At 37.8% G+C, this 26529-nt stretch overlaps 1 protein-coding gene across 1 annotated transcript in view; it reads left to right on the forward strand.

Moving 5' to 3' along the window:
- LOC127420047 (tetraspanin-2-like) overlaps positions 1 to 25728 on the forward strand; it is a 45987-nt gene extending 20259 nt beyond the window's left edge. The window contains exons 2-8 of the mRNA XM_051661992.1: positions 3274 to 3373; positions 13849 to 13946; positions 14929 to 15003; positions 15195 to 15278; positions 15597 to 15659; positions 15826 to 15909; positions 21009 to 25728. Coding sequence (XP_051517952.1) covers positions 3274 to 3373; positions 13849 to 13946; positions 14929 to 15003; positions 15195 to 15278; positions 15597 to 15659; positions 15826 to 15909; positions 21009 to 21074 — 570 coding nt within the window. The 3' untranslated portion in view covers positions 21075 to 25728. The remainder of the gene's footprint in view (positions 1 to 3273; positions 3374 to 13848; positions 13947 to 14928; positions 15004 to 15194; positions 15279 to 15596; positions 15660 to 15825; positions 15910 to 21008) is intronic.
- Positions 25729 to 26529: the final 801 nt, after the last annotated feature.

The raw sequence follows: 26529 nt of genomic DNA on the forward strand, positions 1-26529 counted from the left end.
ATTCCCCCACAGAGGAACAGAGAATGAATGATTGTTGTGGTGAGCAGGGCGGGTCTGAGCGGCTTCTGGGCAGAGCGAGACTGGTGTGGCATGCAGGTGAAAGTCATTCGCCACTCCCGACCTCGCTCTGCCCAGACACCGCTAAGACCTGCCCTGTTCACCACAATGGTAAAATAGACTTTGTGCCTCTATGCAACGGGACCACTAGGGGTCGCTCGTTCATTGACCGCAGAGAACAAGTTGGGACAAATACCTGGAGGATTGAATTGAAGTAAGAGGTTGCTGTTCCATTGGCTGTCCTGAAGGCCAGAGTCAGAACCTTGAATTTGATGTAGGCAACTACAGGTAACCAGTGGAAATCAAGAGTGGGGTGATTTGAGCTCTCTTTGGCTGATTGATGACGAGACGCACTGCTGCATTCTAGACCATCTGCAGTGGCTTAATCTTGCTAGCTGGGTGGCTGGCCAAAAAGCATCACAGTAGTACAGTGTTGAGATGACCAGTGCTTGGACCAGGAGCTGTGCAGCATATTCAGACAGGAAAGGTCTGATTTTTCTGATGTTGTAAAGCGCAAACCAGCAAGACCGGGCAGTTGATGTGATGTGGGCAGTGAAGTTAAGCTGTTCACCCACCACCACTCCCAGGTTCCAAGCTGTCCTTGTTGCTGTTAGTGTAGTTGAACCAAGATGAATAATGAGGTTGTGGTCAACAGACAAGTTGGCTGGGATCGCGAGGAGTTCTGTCTTGGCCAGGTTTAGCTGAAGGTGACGTTTCTTCATCCAGGCCGAGATCTCAGAGAGGCAGGCAAAGATACGAGTGACAGGTAGAGCTGCGTCTCATCTGCATAGTAGTGGTAGGAAAAGCTATGTGCCTTAATTAACGTTCTGAGTGATGTAGTGTAAATCGAGAAGAGGAGGGGTCCAAGCACTGATCCATGAGGAACACCAGTGATTAGCTGATGTGTTTTGGACACTCTCCTCTCCAAGAGACCTTGAAGGATCAGCCTTTGAGGTATGACTCAAGCGATCCAAGCGCAGTTCTTGTGATGCACAGGTCAGAGAGAGTAGACAGGAGAATCTGGTGGTTCACAGTGTCAAAAGCAGCAGACAAGTCAAGGAGGATGAGGACAGATGATTTGGAGTTAGCTCTCACCAGTCACAGGGTTTCAGCTACTGACAAGACGGCAGTTTCCGTCGAGTGGACTTTTTTGAAGCCAGACTGAAGTTTGTCGAGTCAGTTTTTCTGTGAAATAAAATAAAATATAGTATGAAAGAAAGTAGATTATTTTGTGCAGTCCCACAGTAACATGGTATTGTTATTATTCCTCTGGGATTGTTCTTTCATAACTCCTTAGGAGAAAGAAAATGGACACAATTAAGCCCCTTTCACACCGCCAGTGACATCACGCAAGACAGTAACATGATCCCGTTCATTTTCAATGAGAGCACAGCAACTTCCAGTGACACAAGCTGCCACGGCCATTGGCGACAGAGCTCACCGTGGAGAGCGACAAGACAAGTTGAGAAAATTTCAACTTTATACAAATGATGCGCAACATTCGCGAGCAATCACCAATGAGAGTGAAGACAGCGTAGCTCACATCATATGTCTCTTGCAGACTGTAGATGAGTGCAGGCAAGATGCAGGAGAAGTTTCAGCATCGTGAGTGATTTTTACTGTTCTATATCATTTGTTTGTAACCACATGCATGGTTATAATAAAACAATGATACGTGGAAATGTCAGTAACGGTCTGCATTCCAAGTGAGGTTGATTCATTCATTCATGATAGATTGATTTGTCTTGTTAATGATTTATATTGATATAATGATAATCTTGTTAATGATTTAATGCACTGAGCACTGCTGCATGTTATATAAAACACTCTACACTGCAGAATGTAAATTTTTAGAGACAAGAGAACTTATTCCTTGTCAAATTGTTATGATATTTTAATTTTACCGGTATTAGGTCTCATCCATGATAACATTTTCAAAAGCTATGGCCAGACTTGCTGTCCTCCAATAACTTTACATTGACAGACAGTAGGAACTCCCACTAGTGGTGTGAATGGGGCTTTAAGACAATTGTTGACGTACAGTAAGAGTGTAGAGCTACACATTTAATATGGATAACATTACTTTGAAAATTAAATACACAGAATCACATCATAAGCAGGACATTTCAGCAAAAGTCTGCATGTGCTCTCTCTATTTAATGTCATTGCTTTCAGACTGATCTCACTGTGAATGTCCACAGATTGGCGCCAAATGCTAGTTGTATTGTTAGTTGTAAATGATGTAAAACAGTCAACAGGAATTCATATTTTATTTACTCAACCCCCTAACCCAAACCTAAACCTAACTGTCAGTGGAGTAAAAAGGTAATTTTAGAGTGAAAATGCAACCTCCGTATTTATGTGAACGTGATCCAGAAGGAAAATGTGTTCATGCTTGAATTGATATAAAATGTCTGATAGGGGATGGCTCTTGTCAGTAATTCTGTTGAATGGGGTTGATTTCAGGGTACATAAACTTTCAGAAGCAACTTGTCGATTATCATGTTGTTGCTTTTAGGAGAAACAAACAATTGACACATTAAAATACTTTTGTGATTTTTCTTTCCTACAGGGTAATTTTTCACATTTTATCTAGGTATTATAAATCAATATTAGATGTAAATGTTTAACTCAAACGAAAGGGCTTTAAAATGAGCTTTGACAGATAAATCAATATTAGATGTAAATGTACTAGAACATTTTTTAGAACCAGTAAAGATGCAGTGTGGCATTGTGCTATATTGCACATTACAATTGCTTAATCATTATGTTGTTTGTATCTTGACTCCTGTATGATTCCATAGCACTCGGTTCAAAATTTTGATGTTAAAGGTAAAGTGTGTTTTCATTTTTTATGTTAAATTACTTTCTCCTATCCCAGTTTAATGGACAATGACAACTGTAAGCGAGTCGAAGACTGACTTCCTGAACAGTGTAAATTCTGCGGTGCTTGCAAAACATTGCTCTGATTATTTGAGTAAATGGTTAAGGTTTTGGCTGGTTAGATTCCAGTTAGCCACCACTGGTATGATGACGCAACTACACCATTATGCGAGCAGAAAGCATCTTTCTCCATTGACGGCCATTCAAAAGGAGCTGATAGTACTGCCTGGTGCCACTAGTGGTACAGAATTTACACACTTCACATTTTAAATTTATTGTTGATGGAATTGTTCTAAAGATCTTTCTGTCTTTTTAAATTTATCTTTCTGGCAGCTTATGGGGTCACTGGTTCTGGCTGTGGGTCTCTGGCTGAGACTAGATCCAAATACTGTTTCACTGCTGGGGGAAGACGGTCCTGAAACCTTCTTTATTGGTAAGTGGTCAGTGGACATTACTTAATTGACTAGTTCTGCATGCAAATAATCTGTATGCACAGCTCCTTCTTGCAATGAAAGAACCCAGGGCAGTGTCTTTCTCTAAACATTTAGCAGTCAATATCCACCTTCAAAATGTTGATTTAGTCCAACTGCTTGGCTTATTCAAATATAGTTCCTAAAAGCAGACATAAAGGTAAGACAGACAAACAGTGTTTATTGGTGCAGGATGGAAAAGTCTGAGTTGTTAGGGTGGCAAAGTTTCCACGTCCTACTGCCCAGCATTGGTGAGACAGAAGCTGTAAGTTCATGTTCATTTAAGTGGTTGGGTGTTTCTGAAAACAGGAAGTAACATTTCAAAGCATGCATAGTAGAGTGAACCACAAGCCTGCAGTGTGTGTGTGTGTATGTACATACATAATGATGAGCCAAAACATTATGACCACCTGCCTAATATGCTGTTGGTCCTCCACGTGCCACCAATACAGTGCTGATCTGCTGCGGCATGGACTCTACAAGACCCCTGAAGGTGTCCTGCGGTATCTGGCTCCAAGACATTAGCAGGTGATCCTTCAAGTCCTGTAAGTTGTGAGGTGGAGCCGCCGTGGATTGGACTTGTTGGTCCAGCACATCTATTCATACACTTCACCTGTGAGTTTTGGCTCATCAGTGTATACTGTGTGTGTGTGTGTGTGTATGTATATATATATATATATATATATATATATATATATATATATAAATAAATAGTTTTTGTTTTTTTATTTAAATTAACCATCCCAATGAACCAATTTTCTAAAATTAACCAGACTTCCCATTCCCAATGCTCCATTGAGAGAGAGTGATATTTTAGGAGAGCTATGTTAATAGCATAACTATTTTTAATTAGTTACTCTCCAAAACTGGATGCAGATGAGGGCAAAACCTTCTTTGACATCTGAAAATATTCTTAACCTCAAATAACCCTCTCAAGCTTGGTTAAGTTGGTGACCCTCATCTGTGGGTTTTTATTGCTTAAAGGAATAGTTTACCCAAAAATGAAAATTCTGCCATCATTTACTCACCGTCGTGGTGTTTGAAAATCCAACTTTTAAAGATGCCATCGCAGATGGCCGGCTTGGTATGGAGTTCTCCAGTTCTTTTGCTGTTTTTGTTTGTTTGTCCTGTGTTTAGTCATTTATTTCCAATCTGAATTTCCAATCCAATTCAGACGAGCTGCTGAATATTTGGCAGCACATGGCAGACAATCTTTTACCAGTTTTTGATTATTCGGATATTCTGTTGGACATTTTAGTCGGAGGAGCTGCGGTGCTGTACAAGCGCGCAAAAGACGCAAACGTGGGAAGCAAGCCGGCGTGCTGGTCAAGCTCCATCTAGCTGCCAAGCATCCATCTAGCGAATCACCGCTCTCTTCCTAACAAAACGGATTAGTTACTTTTCCTCACCCGCAAAACTAAGGACTTTGCAAATTCTACTGCATTGTGCTTCACAGAAACCTGGCTGAGTGAAGATATGTGAGGATATGTGCATTTATAAAAGGACTTATTTAACATACAACAATGACAAACCATGTGTGGCAAGCAGGGCGGGCCGAGCGTCGTCTGGGCAGAATGAGGCCGGGAAGATAAGTGGTGAATAACTTCTACCTGTGTGCCACACCATGGTTGACAGCAAAATTCAGGTGACTTCGCCAGGCCAAAGAGGATGCTTACAGAAGTGGGGATAAAATCTTTTACAATCAGGCCAAAAACAGACTGACAAAGGAGATTAGAGTGGCTAAAAGAAGCTATTCTGAAAAGCTGAAAAACAAGTCCTCAGCTAACGACCCTGCATCAGTGTGGAGAGGCCTGAAGGACATTACCAACTACAAGACCCCCCCAACTCTGTAGGGAATCAACAGCTGGCTGACGATCTGAATGTGTTTTACTGTAGATTTGAAAAGCCCAGTCTCACACCCCATACCCGCTCCAACCTTCACATCACACAAACATTTATGCCTCCTGCAACTCCCCTCCTCCCCTCTCCTGCTACTCAGCCTGCACTTAGGATCTGTGAAAAGGATGTGTGCCGGGTCTTCCGAAAACAGAAGACAAGAAAAGCACAGGGCCCAGATGGTGTTTCACCCACTTGTCTAAAATGCAGTCAAAACAACCTGGAGCTGAACATGCTTAAAACAGTGGAGATGATAGTGGGCTTTAGGAGAAATACCACAGCATTAACCCCGCTCACCATTCTGAACAGCACTGTGGCTGAAGTGGAGTCATTCATGTTCCTGGGCACTATCATCTCACTTGACCTGAAGTGGGAGACCCACATAGACAAAATTTTGAAAAAGGCCCAGCAGAGGTTATACTTCCTTTGCCAGCTGAGGAAGTTCAACCTGCCACAAGGGCTGCTGATACAGTTCTACTCAGCAGTCATTGAGTCTGTCCTCTGCACTTCTATAACTGTCTGGTTTGGTTCAGCTACCAAGTCAGAAACCAGAAGACTTATAATATAGTTTAGTTTGGACTGCTGAGAGGATTATTGGTGCTCCTCTGCCCACCCTGCTAGAACTGTATACATCCAGAGTGAGGAAAAGGGCTGGTAAAATCACTCTTGACCCCATTCACCCAGCACACTTCCTTTTCGAACTGTTGCCTTCTGGCCGGCGCTACAGAGCACTGAGCAGCAGAACAGCCAGGCACAAGAACAGTTTTTTCCCCTCAGGCCATCCACCTTATGAACAGTTAAAACTGCCCCCAAATAATTTCCTTTTTGTCAATACAACCAAGTGCAATATTCAGCCATCCATTCCTGATTTTATCTATATTTAATTTATATATTTTAACATACCCTACCTCTTCTTCAATACATTACATCACCTGCACAAACTGTTTATCTGTATATAAAATATTAGAACAACATTATTGCTCTATTGTATATTTCTCTTTTCTGTTATATCTTATTTTATTTTATTTTTATTTATTTTTTTGTCACTATATGTATATGTTTAAATATATATGTTTGTATGGATGTATATATGGCTGCTTTCTCTTTGCACTGGAAGCTTCTGTCACCTTGACAATTTCCTTGTGTGTGTAAGCGTACTTGGCAATAAAGCTCATTCTGATTCTGAACTACTTTCTTTCATGAAACACTAACAGTGTTAATTGATTATTGTAAAAGATTGAACTGTACCTTAAAAGGCATATTTTCGGGGTTCGATGCAAGTGTAAGTTCAGCTAAAAATGAAAATTTTGTCATCATTTACTCACCCTCATGTTGTTCCAAACCTGTATGACTTGAACAAAAAAGGAGATGCTAGGCAGAATGTACGGGATTGTCAGCCTTATTCACCATTTACTTTCAATGTATGGAAAAAAAGATGCAAGGAAAGTAAATGGTGACTGAGGGTGTCAGTCCCTTGATCTTTAAAAGCATCCCTCAATTTGTAAAAAGCAACAAACGTCTTTACTGTAATGACCTAAGAATGGAAGTCTATGAGACAAGACATTACACAATGTAAGTCTAAGGGACAAAATATTGCACGGGAATAAATTATATGTGCAAGGATACCAGAAAGGAACATGATGTAATGGAGCAAACTTACAAAGGAATTACGCAGGTAACGTATAATTCCATCCACCTAGAACAGTAGTCCTACAGCTAGACAACTCAAATAAAACACATTTTTATATTGAAGAATAAATCTGAACTCTTTAGCAATTAATATGAACTTTGGAATGCCTTGCCCCATAGACTTTCATTGTAAGTGCTTTACTGTAAATGTTATTTTTGTTTGACAGAGGTACAAATCAATGCTCTTTTATTGCTTAGCTTGTTTTGAACCCAGAACATTCCTCTAATTACTGTTCAATATTGTGTAAATCAGAAAGCCACCACATCGCAGAGGGATATGGTTGTTTATCCTTTTATTAAATAAGTGGAGATTTGATGACAATGACCAACACAGATGTCTTTAGTTATCGTACGTCCCCTTACTACAATCAGAACTTATTTCCTGCATACTCAAATTTTTTCAAAGATGAATTTCAGAATGACAGAATATGCAATGACAAAGGGTGGCCTTCTCTGTAGCTACTGTGGCAACAGTGTAAATATTATCAGCGTGTTGCAAGAGTTCTGGTCTGGGGAAAGAGTGTCTCTGTGACACTCTGTTTTAGTTTAACCTCTAGTTAAACTGTTTTTGTAAATATTTGGTGAAAGGACTTTTTTTAGCATGAAGAAAGTAACACTCTCAGTCAAGAAGATATATAGCCTAGCAGTTCTTGGAGGACTAAAGGGTTTTTTTGTTTTGTTTTTGTATGCTTCTATATTTAGTGGTGTTTGCTAAGGCAAGCATCACTATTACTATTGCCCATACTTTTGGGGATTTGGACAAAGCCCTAAGCTTATGCATTAAACTTTGGCATGTAAACAAACCTGTACCTCTTGTGCTACGGGTATGAATGATATATGAAATGTAGCTTGTTAAGGAGAGGTGTGTTATCACTTGTCTAAGTTATCAGACCTATGATTTTTGCCTGTCTTATTTTTGCGGATGATAAAAGGGGCAAAATAAATCCACAGACTAATATTAAAGGATGGTACCGAGCTGTATCTACTGTTGCAATATCATAGAGACTTGCGTGTGAGCAACCACCCAGAACCCCCTAGCAATCACATAGTAAATCACAAAAAAATAAATTCCGAACACCTTGCAGCTGCCAGGCAACAGCCTAGCATTTTGGAGGTGACTTTTGCATGGGCAATCACCACTCTTCATATGCAAACACCCCTTATTCAGAAAATGTAAAAATCTTGTGAGACCAATACTCTTGCAATTTATATAACATTGGCGCGCAATCTATCCTGCAGTTCTGTTTTAAAGCTAATCAAACACACCTGAACCAGTTAATCAAGGTCTTCAGGTTCTCTTGTACATAACAGGCATTTGTGTAGCTTGGAATTGGAAGTCCCCGATCTATTTCAGTGGTTCAGAATTAGTGGGACGCAGGTCTATTCTGATAGGATTGATAGAACAATACAAAAAACTATGCAAGTAATAAAATGCAACTAACCATGTATGTATGTATGTATGAGTTTATTTGTATAGGGACTGTACAAAAAGACATAATTTTAGTTAAAAGACTAAAAAAGATGCATTGCGCATATAGATTATAGCACTTGCTAATTTGCACCTCAAGTCCCTAGAAGAGCCTTTAAAACAAAACAAAAAAACACAACCAACAATAAAAAACCAAACCATATATTCATGCATATTAATATAGCATATTTGTATAGCAAAATAAATAGGCTTATCAACTTTTAAAAGCAAGGACAAGATGCTTCTTATACTGTATTTTTTACGTTGTTGACGTCTGCCTTGATTCCAATTGAACTCTTATGTTTTTTTGGTGCAAATTTACCAAAAACTAGGTTAATGCCAACATAGACAAGTTGTATGACATGCTCTCATCCTTGAAATTTACGATCGAAACTATGCAAGGCAATAGAAAATACACTGCCTGGCCAAAAAAAAAAAAGTCGCCATTTGGATTTAAATAAGCAGATACTTAAGAGTCTATGATTGGATCATTACTGCAGTGATTTAAGATGTTTCAGCTGGCAAAAATTTAACTGATGCAGTGTGTTGCTTCTCATTTCTTAAACAACCATGTTGGAAGACGTATCCTGTGGTTGGGGAAAAGATGTTACTGTGTTTCAGAAAGGGCAAATTATTGGGTAAATCTGGACTCATCAGACCACATGACCTTTTTCCATTGCTCCACAGTCCAATCTTTATGTTTCCTAGCAAATTGAAGTCGTTTTTTTCTGATTAGCCTCACTAACAAATGGCTTTCTTGTGGCCACACAGCTGTTTAGTCCCAATCCTGTAAGTTCTCGTCTCTTAATCTTACTTTCACTGTTAAACATAGCCGTGAGTTCTACTGTCGATGTTTTACGATGTGACTTCGAGCGTTTTAGTGATCTCCGATCACAATCATTCAGGTTTTTTTTCTGACCACATTTCTTCCACGAAGCTGACGGTTCACCACTATCCTTCCAGGTTTTAATAATTCGTTGGACAGTTCTTAACCCAATTCCAGTGATTTCAGCAATCTCCTTAGTTGTTTTCTTTGCTTGATGCAGGCCTATTCCAAAGCAATGGGGGCATCAGGGTAAGAAGGGAAGCACATGAAGTGATGCACCATCATGCATAGTGCCCACTGTACAAGTCTCTGGAGGCAGTGTTATGATCTGAGGTTGCTTCAATTGGTCAGGTCTAGGCTCAGCAATGTTATGCAGAAATAAAATAAAGTCAAAGGTTATCCCATCAATGGATTTTTTCTTCCCTGACATCACGGCATATTCCAGGACGACAATGCCAAGATTCATCGGGCTCAAATTGTGAAAGAGTGGTTCAGGGAGCATGAGGAATCATTTTCAGCCATGAATTGGTCACCACAGAGTCTTGACCTTAATCCCAGGCAATGTATTACCTAGACTAAATTAATTACAGGTTCACTTGCAATGAAGATGAACTTGTGCTAACCACAATGTGTTTTAAATGGTAATTGGCTGCTCAGAGCATTAAAACCATTGAAATTTATTAGGCATATGTTGTGTTAATAATTTTGCATATTGTTGGGCCTATGCAGTTCATGGTAATATTAATACATTTCATTGTCTGATTTTAAAGACATTGCATACATTTACATGCACAACAATACATTGGTGATTACCAAAAATCACACAACGCAAGAAAACAGCGTTTACATGAGATTTGAAATCATTGTATTATTCTCTGCTTCTGACGTCAAAACATACAGTAAACAGGCATGCACACATTGGATAAGCTGGTAAGAATGCCGGTTAAAGGAATAGTTCACCCAAAAATGAAAATTCTCTCATCATTTACTGTCATCCCAGATGTGTATGATTTTCTTTCTTCTGCTGAACACAAACAAAGATTTTTAGAAGAATATCTCATACAATGCAAGTGAATGATGGCCAGAACTTTGAAGGTCCATAAATCACATAAAGGCAACATAAAAGTAATCCATACAACTCCAGTGGTTAAATCCATGTCTTCAGAAGTGATATGATAGGTGTGGGTGAGAAACAGATCAATATTTAAGTCCTTTTTTACTATCAATCTCCACTTTCACTTTCAAATTCTTCTTTTGTTTTTGGTGATTCACATTCTTTGTGCATATCGCCACCTACTGGGCAGGGAGGAGAATTTATAGTAAAAAGGACTTAAATATTGAACTGTTTCTCACCCACACCTATCATATTGCTACTGAAGACATGGATTTGACCACTGAAGTTATGTGGATTACTTTAATGCTGCCTTTATGTGTTTTTTGGAACTTAAAGGTTCTGGCCACTATTCACTTGCATTGTATGGACCTACAAAGCTCTAAATATTCTTCTAAAAGTGTTTGTTTGCATTTAGTAGAAGGAAGTCATACACATCTGGGATGGCATGAGGGTGAGTAAATGATGAGAGAATTTTCATTTTTGTGTGAACTATCCCTTTAAGGTGTTTACATGCAGAGGGAAATTGGGGTAATGGGCAAAAATCTATGGTCTCGATCGGTTTTTGCTTAAACTGTTTACGGTCTCACTTCAATAAAGGAAAACCATTTAACCCGTTTACATTACCACACACGTTGTCGGCTTATTAAACGTAATCAGTGTAATATCGTGCATGCAAACATACTCGTTGTCTACTTTTGTACGCTAAAATATTTGTCCTGTGTTCATTGTCCAATCTAAAATCAGGGTCCTGATTTATAACGTAAATACAAATGGGACAACAATGGTCTTATAACTGAAACACCAAACAGTCAAAAAATAGGTAAATACAGAAAGCTTGTGTAATGGGAGCCAGCTGATAGATAGCTGTGCAATGTGTATAAACCTCACTCTCCTGACCTCAAGAGGTGCACTAGCGACTGACGTTAGCAGCTGTAGCCTTTAGCCTCCTTGTTAGCGCGCCCGCCTCCCATGCCGGAGATGCCGGTTCAAGTCCCGTATGGAGCGGGTAGATCAGGAGCTTCGCAATGGTGCCGTGACCCGGATGGGAGTGAGATTTAGGGGGTTGAGTGTAATGGGAGCCAGCTGATAAATAGCTGTGCAGTGTGTATAAACCTCACTCTCCTGACCTCAAGAGGTGCACTAGCGACTGACACTAGAGGCTGTAGCCTTTAGCCTCCTTGTTAGTGCACCCGCCTCGCATGCTGGAGACGCCAGTTCGAGTCCCGTACGGAGCGGGTAGAATGAGATTGCAAGTTTAATTACTCAATATCCTGTTTTTCACCCTACATAAAGATGTAGAAAGATAAAGGGATGCAACACAGTATATCTCCCTTTGTCTTTCTCTGTCTCTCTTGCTCTCAGGAGACTTTAGATCTCAATTCCAGATGTCCCACCTGTTGCAGGTTTCCTGTGGCATCATTATACCTGCTTAAGAAACCTCCCCATGCCAAACTAAAAAGCTAATTTCGCTCTCTCTCTCTGACCTGAGCACAGTGTTACCATCTGTATTGTAGATCGAGGCTAGATTTTCATTTGAGGATGCTGATCCTAGTTCAGTGTGTAGCTTCCCTACTATAACAGGAAACTAACTCCCCATGCAATTATGTATCTACACTCTAGATTCTGCAGGGAATTAGACCAGTGGCCTTGCTCAGTTGCTGTGACAGAAAAGAGTTAATTCACTCTTTCTCTCTCACTTGCTCTGAGGAGGATAATGAGGTGAGAGAATGGCTGAAGTTAAAGATAATTACATCATCTTTAAGTGTCCTGTGCAGTCTGGCTGTTCACAAACACGTCACCCTGAGAGACTCACATTACGCTTGTGCTGCACTCTGCTGGTGATTATGACAAATTGCATCTTTCTGAAACTATGTTAACTTTCATGGCAGACCTGACTTGTGTCACCTGGATTACAGAAGTATTAAACATCTACTTCACTAGTTTTTCAAGAAGGTAGAACAGGCCTGCACTGAATGTGCACTGCTGGAATTCCACTGACATTCTTAAAGGGATAGTTCACCCAAAAATGAAAATTCTCTCATCATTTACTCACCTTTCTACTGAACACAAACAAAGATTTTTAGAAAAATATCTCAGCTCTGTAGGTCCTCACAATGCAAGTAAATAGTGGCCAGAACTTTGAAGGTCCAAAAAGCACGTAAAGGCAGCATAAAAGTAATCCACACGACTAAATCCATGTCTTCAGAAGCAATATGATAGGTGTGGGTGAGAAACAGATCGATATTTAAGTCCTTTTTTACTATAAATCTCCATTTTCACTTTTACATTCTTCTTTTTTGGTTTTTGACAATTCACATTCTTTGAGCATATTGCCACCTACTGGGCAGGGAGGAGAATTTATTTTTAAAAAGAACTTAAATATTTATCTGTTTCTCACCCACATCTATCATATCACTTCTGAAGAAAAGGCATTTAACCACTGGAGTGCTTTTTGGACTTTCAAAAGTTTTGGCACCCATTCACTTGCATTGTATGGACATACAGAGCTGAAATATTCTTCTAAAAATCTTCGTTTGTGTCCAGCAGTAGAAAGAAAGTCATACACATCTGGGATGGCATGAGGGTGAGTAAATGATGAGATAATTTTCAATTAAAGTTGTAAACATGGAACTTTTTCACATTTCCAGGCTTAGAGCACAGAAGTAATCTATAGCAGAGTAAACTTTTATAGCCGTAAATGGGTGAGAACTGCAAATATTATTTGCTCCAACAGTAAAAGAAAAACAAAATCCACTATTTAGTTGATAACATAATAACACGGGAACTCGACATGTTGCTAACAAATGTTCCAGTGCTCTGACATCGACCCAATTCTCAAAACAGAAACTGCAAAAATAAAGTGCTTTTTGTCTGCCATTTGATCAAACAAACAGAGAGTCCTGCCCCAAACTCACGCCATTGGTCGAGCCAATGTTTCTGTGCTGTACGGGATGCTCAAACAAACAGAGCAATTTTTATAGTGCCATAGAAACATATTGTTTATGGTTTTCAAAGAAATAAACCAACAAATGGCTTACTTATAGTTGTCGCTACATTGTAAGTTGGGATAGGAGAAAGTATTTCAACATTACAAGAGTTACACACTTCAGCCTTAATATCAGGGTAATAGGTAATATAACACAAAGTATAGTGATATAATTGTTCATTAAATAATTAAAAATGTGAGGCAGATATACATCATCTGTGTTGCCCCTGTTGTTTGTTTATTAAATATCTGAATAATTTCAATACTTTCAATTGCATTACTCTCATACTCTCTGCTCCGTATAGCGTATTTTACCATTTTTAAATCAATTTTGCTAAATTTCACAGATTTTCCACCACTATCAGAAAATGTGGACCTGGTAATTACATTATTCTCAACTGTGATGTGATACTGTAAGTTGACTGATTGTTGAATCTTGAGTGTGTGTGTGCTTAACAGGTGTCTATATCCTCATCGTGGCCGGTGGTCTGGTGATGCTGGTGGGCTTCTTTGGCTGCTGTGGTGCCATGAGAGAGTCCCAGTGTCTTCTTGGATTGGTGAGTTAGAAAGCGCCTTCAAAATAAGTTACATGAGGCAATACAAGACAATAAAAGACTTAACGTCTCATTGTAGAACATTGTTAAATATAGAAGTGTCTGATCATTGCTTTACATATACAGTATGGGGTGCTGAATGTAAAATAAAGCGCTCCAAATTATGTCAGATTTAGCAACAAACACTGCCCAGTTTTAGGAGATTTACCTAAATAGGCATTTAAATAATAATACAGTTTTCAAATGTCTTATTTTTATACATTTTGGTTAATATGTTACAGATGAGCATAAAAAAAAATAAAAAAAAAATCTAAACCTTAAATCTAGGTTAGGTTGGCTTTAAGGACCCCCCATCAGGCCAAATAAACTGGACTTGGAGGGGCCCCTGGTGTTTCATCAAAACTAGAATACTAGAAACAGAAAACTATAATTCTCGGCCAAAAATTCGAAAGGGTTTAGGGGACCCCCCAAGAGCTCTGACACGATTTGAACACTGTCTAAATATAAAGTTAAATTCTAAACCTCTCCTTAGGCAGTGTTTAGACCCTCTTTAGTGGGTCTTCCGTGAAAACACAAAATAAAGTGGAACCAAATATGCCACCGTTACTGTTATACATCTGCCAATGAACAGATGCAGATTCGATTGGCTTATTTAAAAAAATAAAAGTTGTCAGCAAGATTTGAACACAACTTTTGTCACTTCATTCAGAAATACTCATATGAGCCACAATATCTCATGATGAAGTAAGGGGCTAATCCCCCTAAAGCTATAAACTATAGTATAAAGCTACAGTATAATCACCCTCCACTAAATGTTGAGCTAAATTGCAAATTACAACTTTGTTGTACATATCTGGACTTTAGGAAATGTACTGTGGTAAATAGTGAGGAAATAATTGTGTAGGCATATTAAACTGGTGTATAGAGGCAAATTTGTATAAAACAACAAGCAATGTGATGTGAAGTTTCATCTATTTCTTGACAGTTTTTCACCTCTCTTCTGATCATCTTTGGATCAGAAGTTGCAGCAGGAGTGTTTGGTTTCCTCAACAAAGACAAGGTATTGAGTTTGCTATTCTGATTCACATTAAATGTGGAATGATGTCAGCCTACATAAATGTGTTAATCCTTGCCTACCTGCTAAACTTAAAATATAACCTAATTGTAGAGACAGTTTTCCAGTTATTGGAAATCAGTAATACAATAGTGTTTTAAAATAATAATGTGATACAAGTTGATTTGTCATTTTAGATCATTGAAGAAATAAAAACGTTCTATAATGAGGAAGCAAGAAACAACAGCAACAATACAACAGTCCAATCCTACCACACCATTGTGAGTTTTAGTTTTATCCATTTTATTCATATCAGATTAAATTCGAAAGAGTAAAGACAAAGTGTGAAATGCCAAGAAAATTGTGTTGCGACGTCAGTGCTGTGACAGCTGAGTTAAAGCTATTCTTGCTGAAAAGGATTTGATCTCTATGCATGAGAGAAAACAATTGGACACAATTACATTCACATCCAGAGAGATGAGAAGATAATAAACCAGATGATTCAGTCCATTTTGACTGGACTGTGCATTTTGGTTCTATATTTGACTAACCTGATAAATTATTTAATTAGAATTTGTTCAAATCCACCTTGTCTGTAGCTGAACTGCTGTGGCTCACCTTCAGTAAACCCCACTTTGTGCCAAAACGTTGCATCAAACCAGGTAAGATTCTCCTGTCCAAAATGAAGCACAGATAATGAGCCTTATTTATGACATTAGTTGCATTTTAAATAGTGTAGTGACCATTAGTCATGCATTGGTACAGACTTTGGTACAAAGCCTTTGTGGTATTGACATGCATATAATCCCTGTTTTTCATTGTCTGCAGACATGTGATGTGGCTATTGAGGAGTTTTTCAACAGTAAGCTCTTCATCGTGGGATACGTGGGAATTGGAATAGCAGGAGTCATGGTACATTTCATTAAAATCTCTAAATTCGTTAAAGCTGCAGTGTGTAATTTCTTCACCACCAGGGGCACAAAACAGAATTATTATCTGTTTGAGCGGCCTGACATAGCAACACTGGCTTCACCGTTGGTGTGAGTTTGAGGCAGGACTTCCTGCTTGAGTGAACCAAGGGCTCAATATTTGGCTGTGAAGCTTCAGCAGTTAGACCCTGGTAGATGCCGTGAATACACATTCATGCAGACATGACATTTACAGCTTAGGCAATTGGCTAAAAAAATGTTTTACTGGAACTAAGTGCCCATGAGCAAAGATGGCAGCATACTGGTCGCGTACTTCCTGGGCTGTATGCAGCAGCAAATCAACTGCCATTGAAATGTATGGAAATGCTCTCTATATATTAGTTCTACAGTATATATTACAGTGGTGGGCCGTGCACTTCAGTGTGATTCATGCCATTAAGAAAACACAGTTTCACAATGAATAAGACACCCTATGCCTTTGGGCATCATACATTATGTCACAGCTAACTAGTAATACCAATTTACATTTTAAAAACACGTCCACGCATGAAACCAGAACTTGAAACAACACTTAATGCTCAAGCAAGCCTAATTTTAACTGCAGCATGACTGTTTTGTGAAATGAACGTCTCCCAAACAGACATTCAGAAATCATAATTTTTCATATGAATCTACCAAGGAGGTCTATAATACCTGGAAAAATCTATCTAATAATATTTGTGATTTAAATGTTGCTTGCAATAAATTTAGTTTCGTCAGGGTACACGGTTATGCTGCGTTCCATTCAAGTTGGATGAGGGATATTCCTACTTGATATCTCCGACCAAAAATGCATTCCATTCACCGATATTCTGAAGATGACGTTTAAGAAACAAAACTGCAATGCTCCCGTTAGCTTAGCAGTGGTTTGACTCTCATTAGAGATGTCACCTAGCAACCCAACTGATAAACATTGCTGCAGCGCTAGCATTTGTGCTTCGAGTGTACGATTATCAAAAGAGATTATAACATTTTATACACCTGTTTCTGCAGGCGTTTGTTAAACATGCTTTAATATCATGTTATGTGGAAACGAACTCATTTATTGATATTACTTAATACAGTGAATGTTTATCACCTACTTTGTATATCTCCCTGAGTGTCGACATGTTTGTGTGACATCATGCCCCTGCATCTCGGCAAAAAAAAGTTGAGAATTTCTGCACGAGCCTACAAGTTGTAATTCTGACTTCAAGATGCATTGCATTGCACTTTTCCTAGTAGGAAGTTGTAATATCTGACTTTCCGAGTTGAATGGAACGCAGCATTACTTTTGAAAACTTGATCCGACACTGAATGCTCAATAAGCCTACTGTACACTCAGAAAACTCCTGGTGTTGCTATAACAATGCAAACAGCACTTATCAATTTGCTTGAAGTGAAAATCAGTCTTCCTTTCCTGTTTAATAAATTAAGCAATCACACGGTCATGCAGAACAGCTCGTGTTTTTAAATCCATAAGGATCTCTTTCTCAGTGGTGATGTGGAAGTGACAGCCGACTCGTCAGCAAGATCTCACGCTCTTCGCTTTCAAATTGTGTCACTTAAAGCGTGATTGTGTCACTCAAGGCCAGCTAGAAGTCCTCGACCAGGACATATCCTAAAGATCACACCCACCAAGAACAAATCAATAAATCAATCAGATTGGCTGATGAATCTGACAATCTGACTTTAGTTGCTCATTCATTTGCACTGTTGAGGGCTTCTGTAGAAATTCTGAAGGCTTGAGGGGGTGGAGCTCAAACTCACATGCTGCTTCGGGCATGCGATTTTGTGAAACAGTTGTCACTCTTTGCTTGTAAGCATCAAGGAATAATTTCTGACTGGATAAACTTTTCATTTTTCTCTATTTGTTTGTAGATTAATTAAGAGTGGAAAGCGATAAAAAATGCATAGGCAAAAAGGTGATTGAGAATGAATGGATGAAAAATATTTATTGATTTGGCATGTTAGGCCAGCAGAGAATGCTTTGCTGGTCCTGAGAATTCACCACTGATATATTAGAACTCCTTGGTTTGAACAATGGTATACGGGGGAGTGTTTACATTTTATTTGAAAACTGTCATTTCTTTTTTTCAGTTCTGTTTGGTGCAGCAAATGGTGAAGAAATGAAACACTGCAGCTTTGATTTCATTACATTGCATTAGTAACTTTATTGATGATAATGGTACTAATGCTCTTTTCTTATTTTCTTAGTTTAATGAGTTTAACTGAGTTTGCCAAGTGTTTTAGTTTGTCAGAACTCTAGATTTTTTATAAGGGTATTTATTTGTGAAGCACAAACAAAATTATTAAGCACTTAGCAGAAAGACCAGTTAGCTCCTTTCCATACAAGAAACCATACAATTAGTTCATACAGTCTATCACTTTAAAGACAGCATGAAACGGTATTTGCAATGAATTTATTGTGCACTTATGAATCGTCAACAATAAAGTCGCAATCACACTAGAGGTTGCACTCTATTAACTTCCATTCATTTGCGTCAGACCACTAGAAACCGGAAACGCAAGCTCATGCAAAGAAATTTTGTCTTCCTAAGATCAAGTTTGGCCAATAGAAAGTCACATTTTAAGGATTAGTTCAGTATAATTCAGAAGTCTAATAAATTATTCCATGAGACTCATGATTGTTATGATAGCATACGATAAGGTTTGGTGCGAAACAAACCGAAATCGAATGTATTATTTAGTGAAAATGTTCACTGACAGTTGATATCCTGTGCACATTCATGAGTCTGCACACGAGCTTTAGAACTCTTTGCACGAGAGCAACAGTAGTTACACAGCACACACGAGATGGGGCATTCAAACATGTTTTGTTTCACTTCAACAGACCACCAGCGATAATAACAACAGAAAATACAACATAGCTGCATACAAACCAGAGAACAGAACTTACAAACATGTCTCTAGTCAAAAAATAGATGCATTTCTATGCCCAGCCTTATTTGTTTGAGTCCTCCTTTAAACAGAGAGAAGGGGCTGAAGGTAGCTACAGTCACACCATGTCCTACTCAGACGCCAAACAAGTTTTTTGTCCTAAGCAGCTGCAACGAGTGATGGGACATTCTGTCGATCCCTTGTTTTCTATATTTGGCGTCGGTCCCGGTAACTCCGTCCGCTATGAATCGGCACAGGTCAAAAATGCGATGTGTTGTGCGAGGCTGCGAACGCGAGGCGATCGTCTGTGTTCAGCGACTGCTTTTGGGTCGTTGAATAACATATAATGTGCGACAGCTGGTGGAGTTTCTGGTGCCCCCCTCGGGTAAGATGGTGCCCCCCCTAGGGTGTTGGAGCTCATCGCAGACTGTGAAATATGCGAGTACGGAGCGGCGTTACTGGCAGCTACCTTCAACTCCATCTCTCTGTTTGATGGAGGACTCCTGTTCAAACAAATATGGCTGGACATTGAAATGCATCTATTCTTCCACTACAAACTCTTCAGACATGTTTGTAAGTTCTGTTCTCTGGTTTGTGTGCAGCTATGTTTTGTATTCTGTTGCTAATATTGCTGGTGGTCCTGTTGAAGCGAAACAAAACAAGTTTTCGATTGAACACCCCATCTGGCGTGTGCTGCATAACTACTGTTGCTCTCGTGCAAAGAAAGCTTGCGTGCAGACTCATGAATGTGAGAACTGTCAGTGAACATTTTTACCAAATAATACATTTAATTTCAGTTTGTTTCACACCAAACCTTATCATATGCTTTCATAACAATCATAATTTATAAGACTTCTGAATTATACTTTTGTGTTCTTTTGAAGTTTGAAGAGGTGATCACCATAAACTGCCATAGTGTGACATCACTGAGCACCAATTTTTTTTTTTACAATTTCTCTATTTGTGTTAAGAAAAAGAAAGAAAGTCATATGGGATAATAACAACACAGGGGTGAGTAAACAATGACTGAATTTTTATTTTTGGGTAAACTAATCCTTTAACCGTTTGGCTGAATTAGAAAGAAAACAAACTTAAAAGAGACAGGGTGCGAAGTTATTTCACATGCTTAATGGCATCCCAGATGTGTATAACTTTCTTTCTTCTGCTGAACACAAATTAAGATTTTAGAAGAATATTTCAGTTCTGTTGGTCCTTACAATGCAAGCGAATGGTGACCAGACATTTGAAGCTCCAAAAATCACATAAAAGTAATCCATATGACTCCAGTTGTTAAATCCATACCTTAAGTGATATGATAGGTGTGGGTGAGAAACAGATCAATATTTCAATCCTTTTGTACTATAAATCTCAACTTCACTTTCACTTTCAAAATGTGTAAGAATGTGAAAGTGAAAGTTGAGATTTATGCTCATTTTTATGCTGCCTTTATGTGATTTATGGACCTTCAAAGTTCTGGTCACCATTCACTTGCATTGTGAGGACCAACAGAGCTGAAATATTCTTCTAAAAACCTTCGTTTGATGTCATACACATCTGGGATGGCATGAGGGTGAATAAATGATGAGAGAATATTCATTTTTGGGTGAACTATCCCTTTTACTGGAATAAGGGTCTTGAAAATTAGAATAAAAATAGAATTTTGGTAATATTTAAATGAAAAATTCAAATTTAGTTTTTCAGCCCTGTTGACAGCCCTAATCCATGCGACTCTGGTGGTTTATTTCATGTCTTCTGAAGCAAGATGATAGCTTTGAGTGAGAAACAAAGCAGAAATTCAGTCCTTATCACCAGAAATCTTCACTGCCGCCCAGCTCTCCTATGCAGTTTCACAAGAGAAGCTCATTCACAATTCCTCGTGCTCGACGCGTACGCAATATAACAAGATGTTCTAGCAAGAACATGCAAACGCGCTTGCGTCAAGTGCGTGTGAACGAGCTTCTCTCATGAAAGTGCATGAAAGGACTGAATTTGTTTGCCATGACATGATAGTGAGTAAATGATGAGAGAATTTTCATTTTTGGGTGAACTAGCCCTTTAAAGACTAGTGTGTCTGCAGCATAAGACCAGCAATATGTATTAAGCAAATGGGATCAATTTTGTTTTTTTGTCCTCTTTAAAAATGCACATCTTCTCTTTTGACAGATTATTGGCATGATCTCCAGTATGGTTCTGTGCTGTGCAATCCGAAACAGCAGGGAGATCATATAACACACTCCTCATCCTCTCCTTTGACACTTAACCTCTGCTAGACTTTCATATACAACAATAACATTCCGACCAAGTACAAGGTGTAAACTCAGAAAACTTACTCCACTTTCAGAATTCTCAATAACTCCCAATAGATAGTCCAGCCCTCATTTCTTTTACTTAATCGCATTGCTGGATTGTCTTTATTTATTTGCCTGCTTGTTAGGTGCATAGCTGAATCTTTCAAATGCAACATAAATAAGGCACCTTTGTGTTATTCCTGAAATCATTAATATAATTTAGGTTTTGATTTATATTTCATACACACTGATCATCTCGGTCTCCAAACCAAGAACTTTGCAGTGCTATTCTTAGCTGTTGCTGTGTGGCTTCACTTGCTAGATAAAAATATTATGTAATGTGAAGCCAGGGTTTCTGTGGCATACCCATGGCCAGTGAGATCGGTGATAAAAAGACAGCTCTGACTCGGAGACACCTTTCAATGTGCTTTTGTACACAAATTAGTTTACATTAAATAGTTTACTAAGTCACTTTCAGCATGCAAATAAATTAGTTTACGAAGGTTCAAAAAAACATGCTCGCAAAACTCTAAACTCAAACATTGGAGGTCTTTAGAAGAATCTTTGTATCATTTTTATCTGAAGACCTTATGTCCAGTAAGATCTAAAAGTAAGGGTGAATCTCTAAGTATTGTTTCACCTCTGAATTTATTCATAATCCAGACGAATTGAAGGACACCGATCACTTTTACACACATTCCCAGCTTGGCTTTGTTTTGCATTGGAATGCTTAAACCTCACCGGCAAGATGATCAGGTTTCTGTTATGCAACAGCTGAGCTCATCTGCAGCCCCCACTGATAGTGGTGCACCAAGTTATCCTAGAGCTTGATGGAGCCAAATCTTCTCATTCACATGGTGGATCTTTGGGTGTAGAGTTGCAAGGTTATTTCAGTGCCTTTTGCCTTCTACCGTCTCTCTGTGTTTGCATCCAACCATCATCTTCTTTCGGCTGCTCCGCCACAGCAGACCATCTATGATCCGCATATTTGTCTTGGCACAGGTTTTACACTGGATGCCCTTCCTGACGCAACCCCCTCTCTGCATCCAACCATCTACACTGTCAAAATAAAGCTGACAGTAAATGCAATGGATTATGCATGCATTTACATGTTTTAAAGCATTCAGTCCTTGATTCATTCAACAACTGATCTAGGATAGTTGACATCAGAGGTGTAAAAAGTACAGAGAAATTATACTGAAGTTAAATGATGTGTAGTTTGTCCAAATTTTACTCAAAGTATCTAGCCAAAAATATGCCCACGTTTCCACATTGAATTTTACTTAAAGCTGGAGAGTGTAATTTCTTCACAACTGGCAACCAAACAAAAATAATGAATGTTTAAACATGATTTCCAAACACAGTCTCGTCTCCCAACTGTTGGGGAAAAAAATAGATATACATATATAAGGGAGACCGGGGCTAATTGTCACATGTGGGTCACATCCCATCACAACCACCAAAATAAAATCTGTACCTCTCTTTAAATGTGCACCTGCATTAAACAGCCTATTATAGTCTTTTCAGCAAAATGTAAAAAGTAAAACAATTATAAGGCACGAAACGATTCATGAAACAAAAAAAATGGAAAAGGTAACATCTTAGCGTTTTAACCAACAAATATTGTACTTGAAAAAATGTTTATACATTCACGAAGTACTTTCTAAATTGAATATGTTAGTTTAAGCATGAACTTGAAAATATTAAGTAAATTCAACATTCAAACATACTCTAGCTTATAAGTAAATATTATTTATGATTGTTTGTTATTTTTACAATGTGTCATCATGTATTAATCCTAAAGTAGAAAACATTGTCATATTTATTTGGTAATTTGGTCAAATTTCACTGGTAAATAAAATAAGTAAATTTTACTTAACTTTTCGAAGTTGGTGTTTGCAGCATGCGCTGGGCTTGAATAATATCTGCAAGTTAATTTACACCGTTTTTATTGTTAATTTTCTTGTTACATTTGGTAACTTCTTGTTTTGTGCAGTTTTTTTGTTCATTTTCTACTCAGAATTACCCGTTTATGATCCAAAACAAAATAATCCGTTGATTTATTTTTTATTTTTTACATCATGGAGTTTTGTGCACCAAGTATTGAGGTATGTGTGTGCAACTCTATATCTTGTTCCTGTCGCCAGTAATGCAGGGTGATGTCGTCTCATAGACAATGTAGCATGCATTAAGTTTCCCTGTGTGAGGCTTCCATATGTTCAAAACGAGACATATCAAATATTAAACATAAAACATAATAAAATGTTAAGTGAAATGTTAATAAAAGTTAAGTTTACTCACTCACTTTAATCAATATTATGTCATGAAGTTAAGTAGATTTTACTTAGTATTATACCATTACGATTTACTTAGAAAAACTGTGTGCAAAATCTTGCGGAAAAAAAAAAATTAAGCAAATCTTACTACTCATTTTTTCAGTGCATGTGACAACCTGCTCCAATAGAAAAGTGACAACATGCCCTGACTTGACTTTCATGAAAAATACCTTTGTCTTAAAACCTTTCAGTAAAAACCTGTCTTCATTATATTTTTAACCTTTCCTGAATGTATTCCAGTGTGGTGCAATTATGTTCACTTATTTACTCAAGAGCTATAACAAAAATATGATGATAGGTGAAATTTACATTGGAGTAGAATTCACTAAAATTATTATAATTGAAGAGGGTTTTGAGCAGTGTGTTTGAAACCAACATAAAAACCTCTGCTAGACAAAACTGAAATATATGTTATTGAAAAATAACATATTCCTTTGACAACTAGCCCCGGTCTCCCCTATTCTTTGTACCTCAAATGCCTAATGAAATTGTAAGGAATAAAAAGTATGGTTTTTACCTTAGAAATATCATTGTGTAAGATTACAAGTATTCATTTTCTATGAAATTCCCCAAAATAATACATTAAGTACAATTACTCAATTACTTTACACTCCTGGTTCACATTTCAAGCTGTTTCAGTAGTGTCTTGCATTTTTTGATAAATATTGTGTAATATACTGTACATGCAGTTTTTATGACCTCCTGACTGAGAAACTGCATGGATTATTTGTGCTTTAAAAAAAAGTCATTTTTCACATGGCAGGACTTTATAGGGAACTGCAAAATAAAAAAATAAATAAAAAAAGGGTGATTAAAAATGGTGAAAAATCTAAAAGACATAGTAACCAATCACAGCGCCTACTGCCTAAAGTTCAGATGTTGAATTCATTTTTATGGACACTTTATGTCAATTACCCTTTAACTTCAGATTTTGAATGAATCAATATTACCACGTAACTTTACTGAAATGATTTGATCTTGGCTCAGTCATGACGTACTTCTTTAAACAGACATAAAAGGTCAGTGTTTTCACAGAACACACTCTGTACATATCTATTTGAGTTTTTGATTCTCATTATAAGTATAGTGATCATGAAGATCTGTATTGTCCAGCTTGTGGTCAGTGTAAATGTTGTTTTATAATATTTTGCAGGGTGCATTTTTTATTTTTGTTTATTCGAAAAGACAGCGTAGATGGATAATTCACCCAAAAAATGAAAATTCTGTCATTTACTCCCCATAATGTTGTTCCAAACACATACTGTATGACTTTCTTCTGTGGAACACAAATGGAGATGTTAGGCAGAATGACAGCCTGAGTCACATTTGACTTTTATTGTGAAGTTTCAATTTTATTTTTATGTATATAAAAAAAAAAAAAAAAAAAAAAGATGCAATGACAGTGAATGGTGACTGACTGAACATCCTGCTTACTGTAATATCTCCCTTTGTGTTCCACATAAGAAAGAAAGTCATATGGGTTTGAAATGATATGATGGTGAGTAAATGACAGGATTAAAATTTTTTGGATGAACTATACTTTTTAATATTTTACTGAATGATCTATTACAAAAGATTTTGATGAGGGACAAAATCTGTATTTTTTTGGCTGGCGTTGGTTGGTTGGTGTGTTATATTTCTGCTGGTGCATTACTGCTGAAGTTGAAGTGGCAATAGAGTAGTGATTAGAGTAAAATGTAGCATGAGCAAGTCTAAGGGGGGGGGTGGATTTTGATGCCCTGGTTGGATAGCGACCAATACCAATTCCACCCTTTTCCTGGTCAGACAGAGAAACAAGAGAACCTGTTACCCACCCTACAGGTAAAATGACCCCCCAAAGATCTCATCCTAGTACTGTTCTTGAACCGTAGTCACTGCTAAAGTAGCGTAACACATGAAACAGTTACAACCTTCTTCAAAGTGTTCAGTTCACATTCAATGTTGATGTAAATCTGTATTATCCTTTTACCTAAAAGCAACCCAATTAAATTGTGGTTGTTCAGACTGTAAAATAATTAGTATGGAATGTGTAGTGTGGCTCTGTTGTAAACATTTTTTTTATTTAATTCCTACAGTTTGTGTAAACAATGTAGAGATGTTTTTGTACTGCAAACATAAATAACACTGCAGCTTTTTTTGATGTTGGTGTTTATAAATTGTGTGTTTAATTTATTTTTTGGAGAACAAGTCAAGTTAAAACAACATTCAAGTTTCTCAGGAATATTGCTGCATGAGAACAAATAAACTTGTTTGAAGTTGCTGATTGTTGTGTTTTTCAGATGTTCATTTTTATAAAACTGTAAAATATGTTTTTTGCACACGTTTTTTGTATTTACATTTGCATATACGTATTGATAGCATAAAAAAGTAAATAATATTTTAGTTTTTTTTTTTTTTTTGGAATCCATACTGTATGTTGAATTCATGGAATTAATCGGTTGATTTTATTGTATTTACAATCAAAGAGATTGATTAAATGTTCAATACCTTAACATTTAAAACAGTTGATGCATTTACCTGATTAATAACGGTTTCATTCTGTTCTGAATGATTTCTAATGCAGAAATGATGCTTTTTCTCAAAGTTTTGACACTGCAAAAAGCACGTAAAGGCAGCATAAAAGTAATCCATATGACTCCAGATGATGACATCTTCAGAAGTGATGTGATATGATATGTGTGGGTGAGAAACAGATCAATATTTAAGTCCATTTTTACTATAAATTCTCCTCCCTGCTTAGATAATCTCCATTTTAACTTTCACACTCTTCTTTTTGTGTTTTTGGTAATTCACATTCTTCATGCATACGCCCCCTACTGGGAAGGAAGAATAATTTCTAGCAAAAATGGACTTAAATATTGATCTGTAGACATGGATTTAACCACTGGAGTTGAATGAATTACTTTTATGCTGCCTTTATGTGCTTTTTGGAGCGTCAAATCTTTGGCAGCCATTCACTTGCATTGTATGGACCTACAGAGCTGAAATGTTCTTGAAAAAATCTTCGTTTGTGTTCAGCAGAAGAAAGTCAGACACATTTGGGATGGCATGAGGGTGAGT

The sequence above is a fragment of the Myxocyprinus asiaticus genome, chromosome 29, assembly GCF_019703515.2.
Source record: "Myxocyprinus asiaticus isolate MX2 ecotype Aquarium Trade chromosome 29, UBuf_Myxa_2, whole genome shotgun sequence".
Lineage (NCBI taxonomy): Eukaryota > Metazoa > Chordata > Actinopteri > Cypriniformes > Catostomidae > Myxocyprinus > Myxocyprinus asiaticus.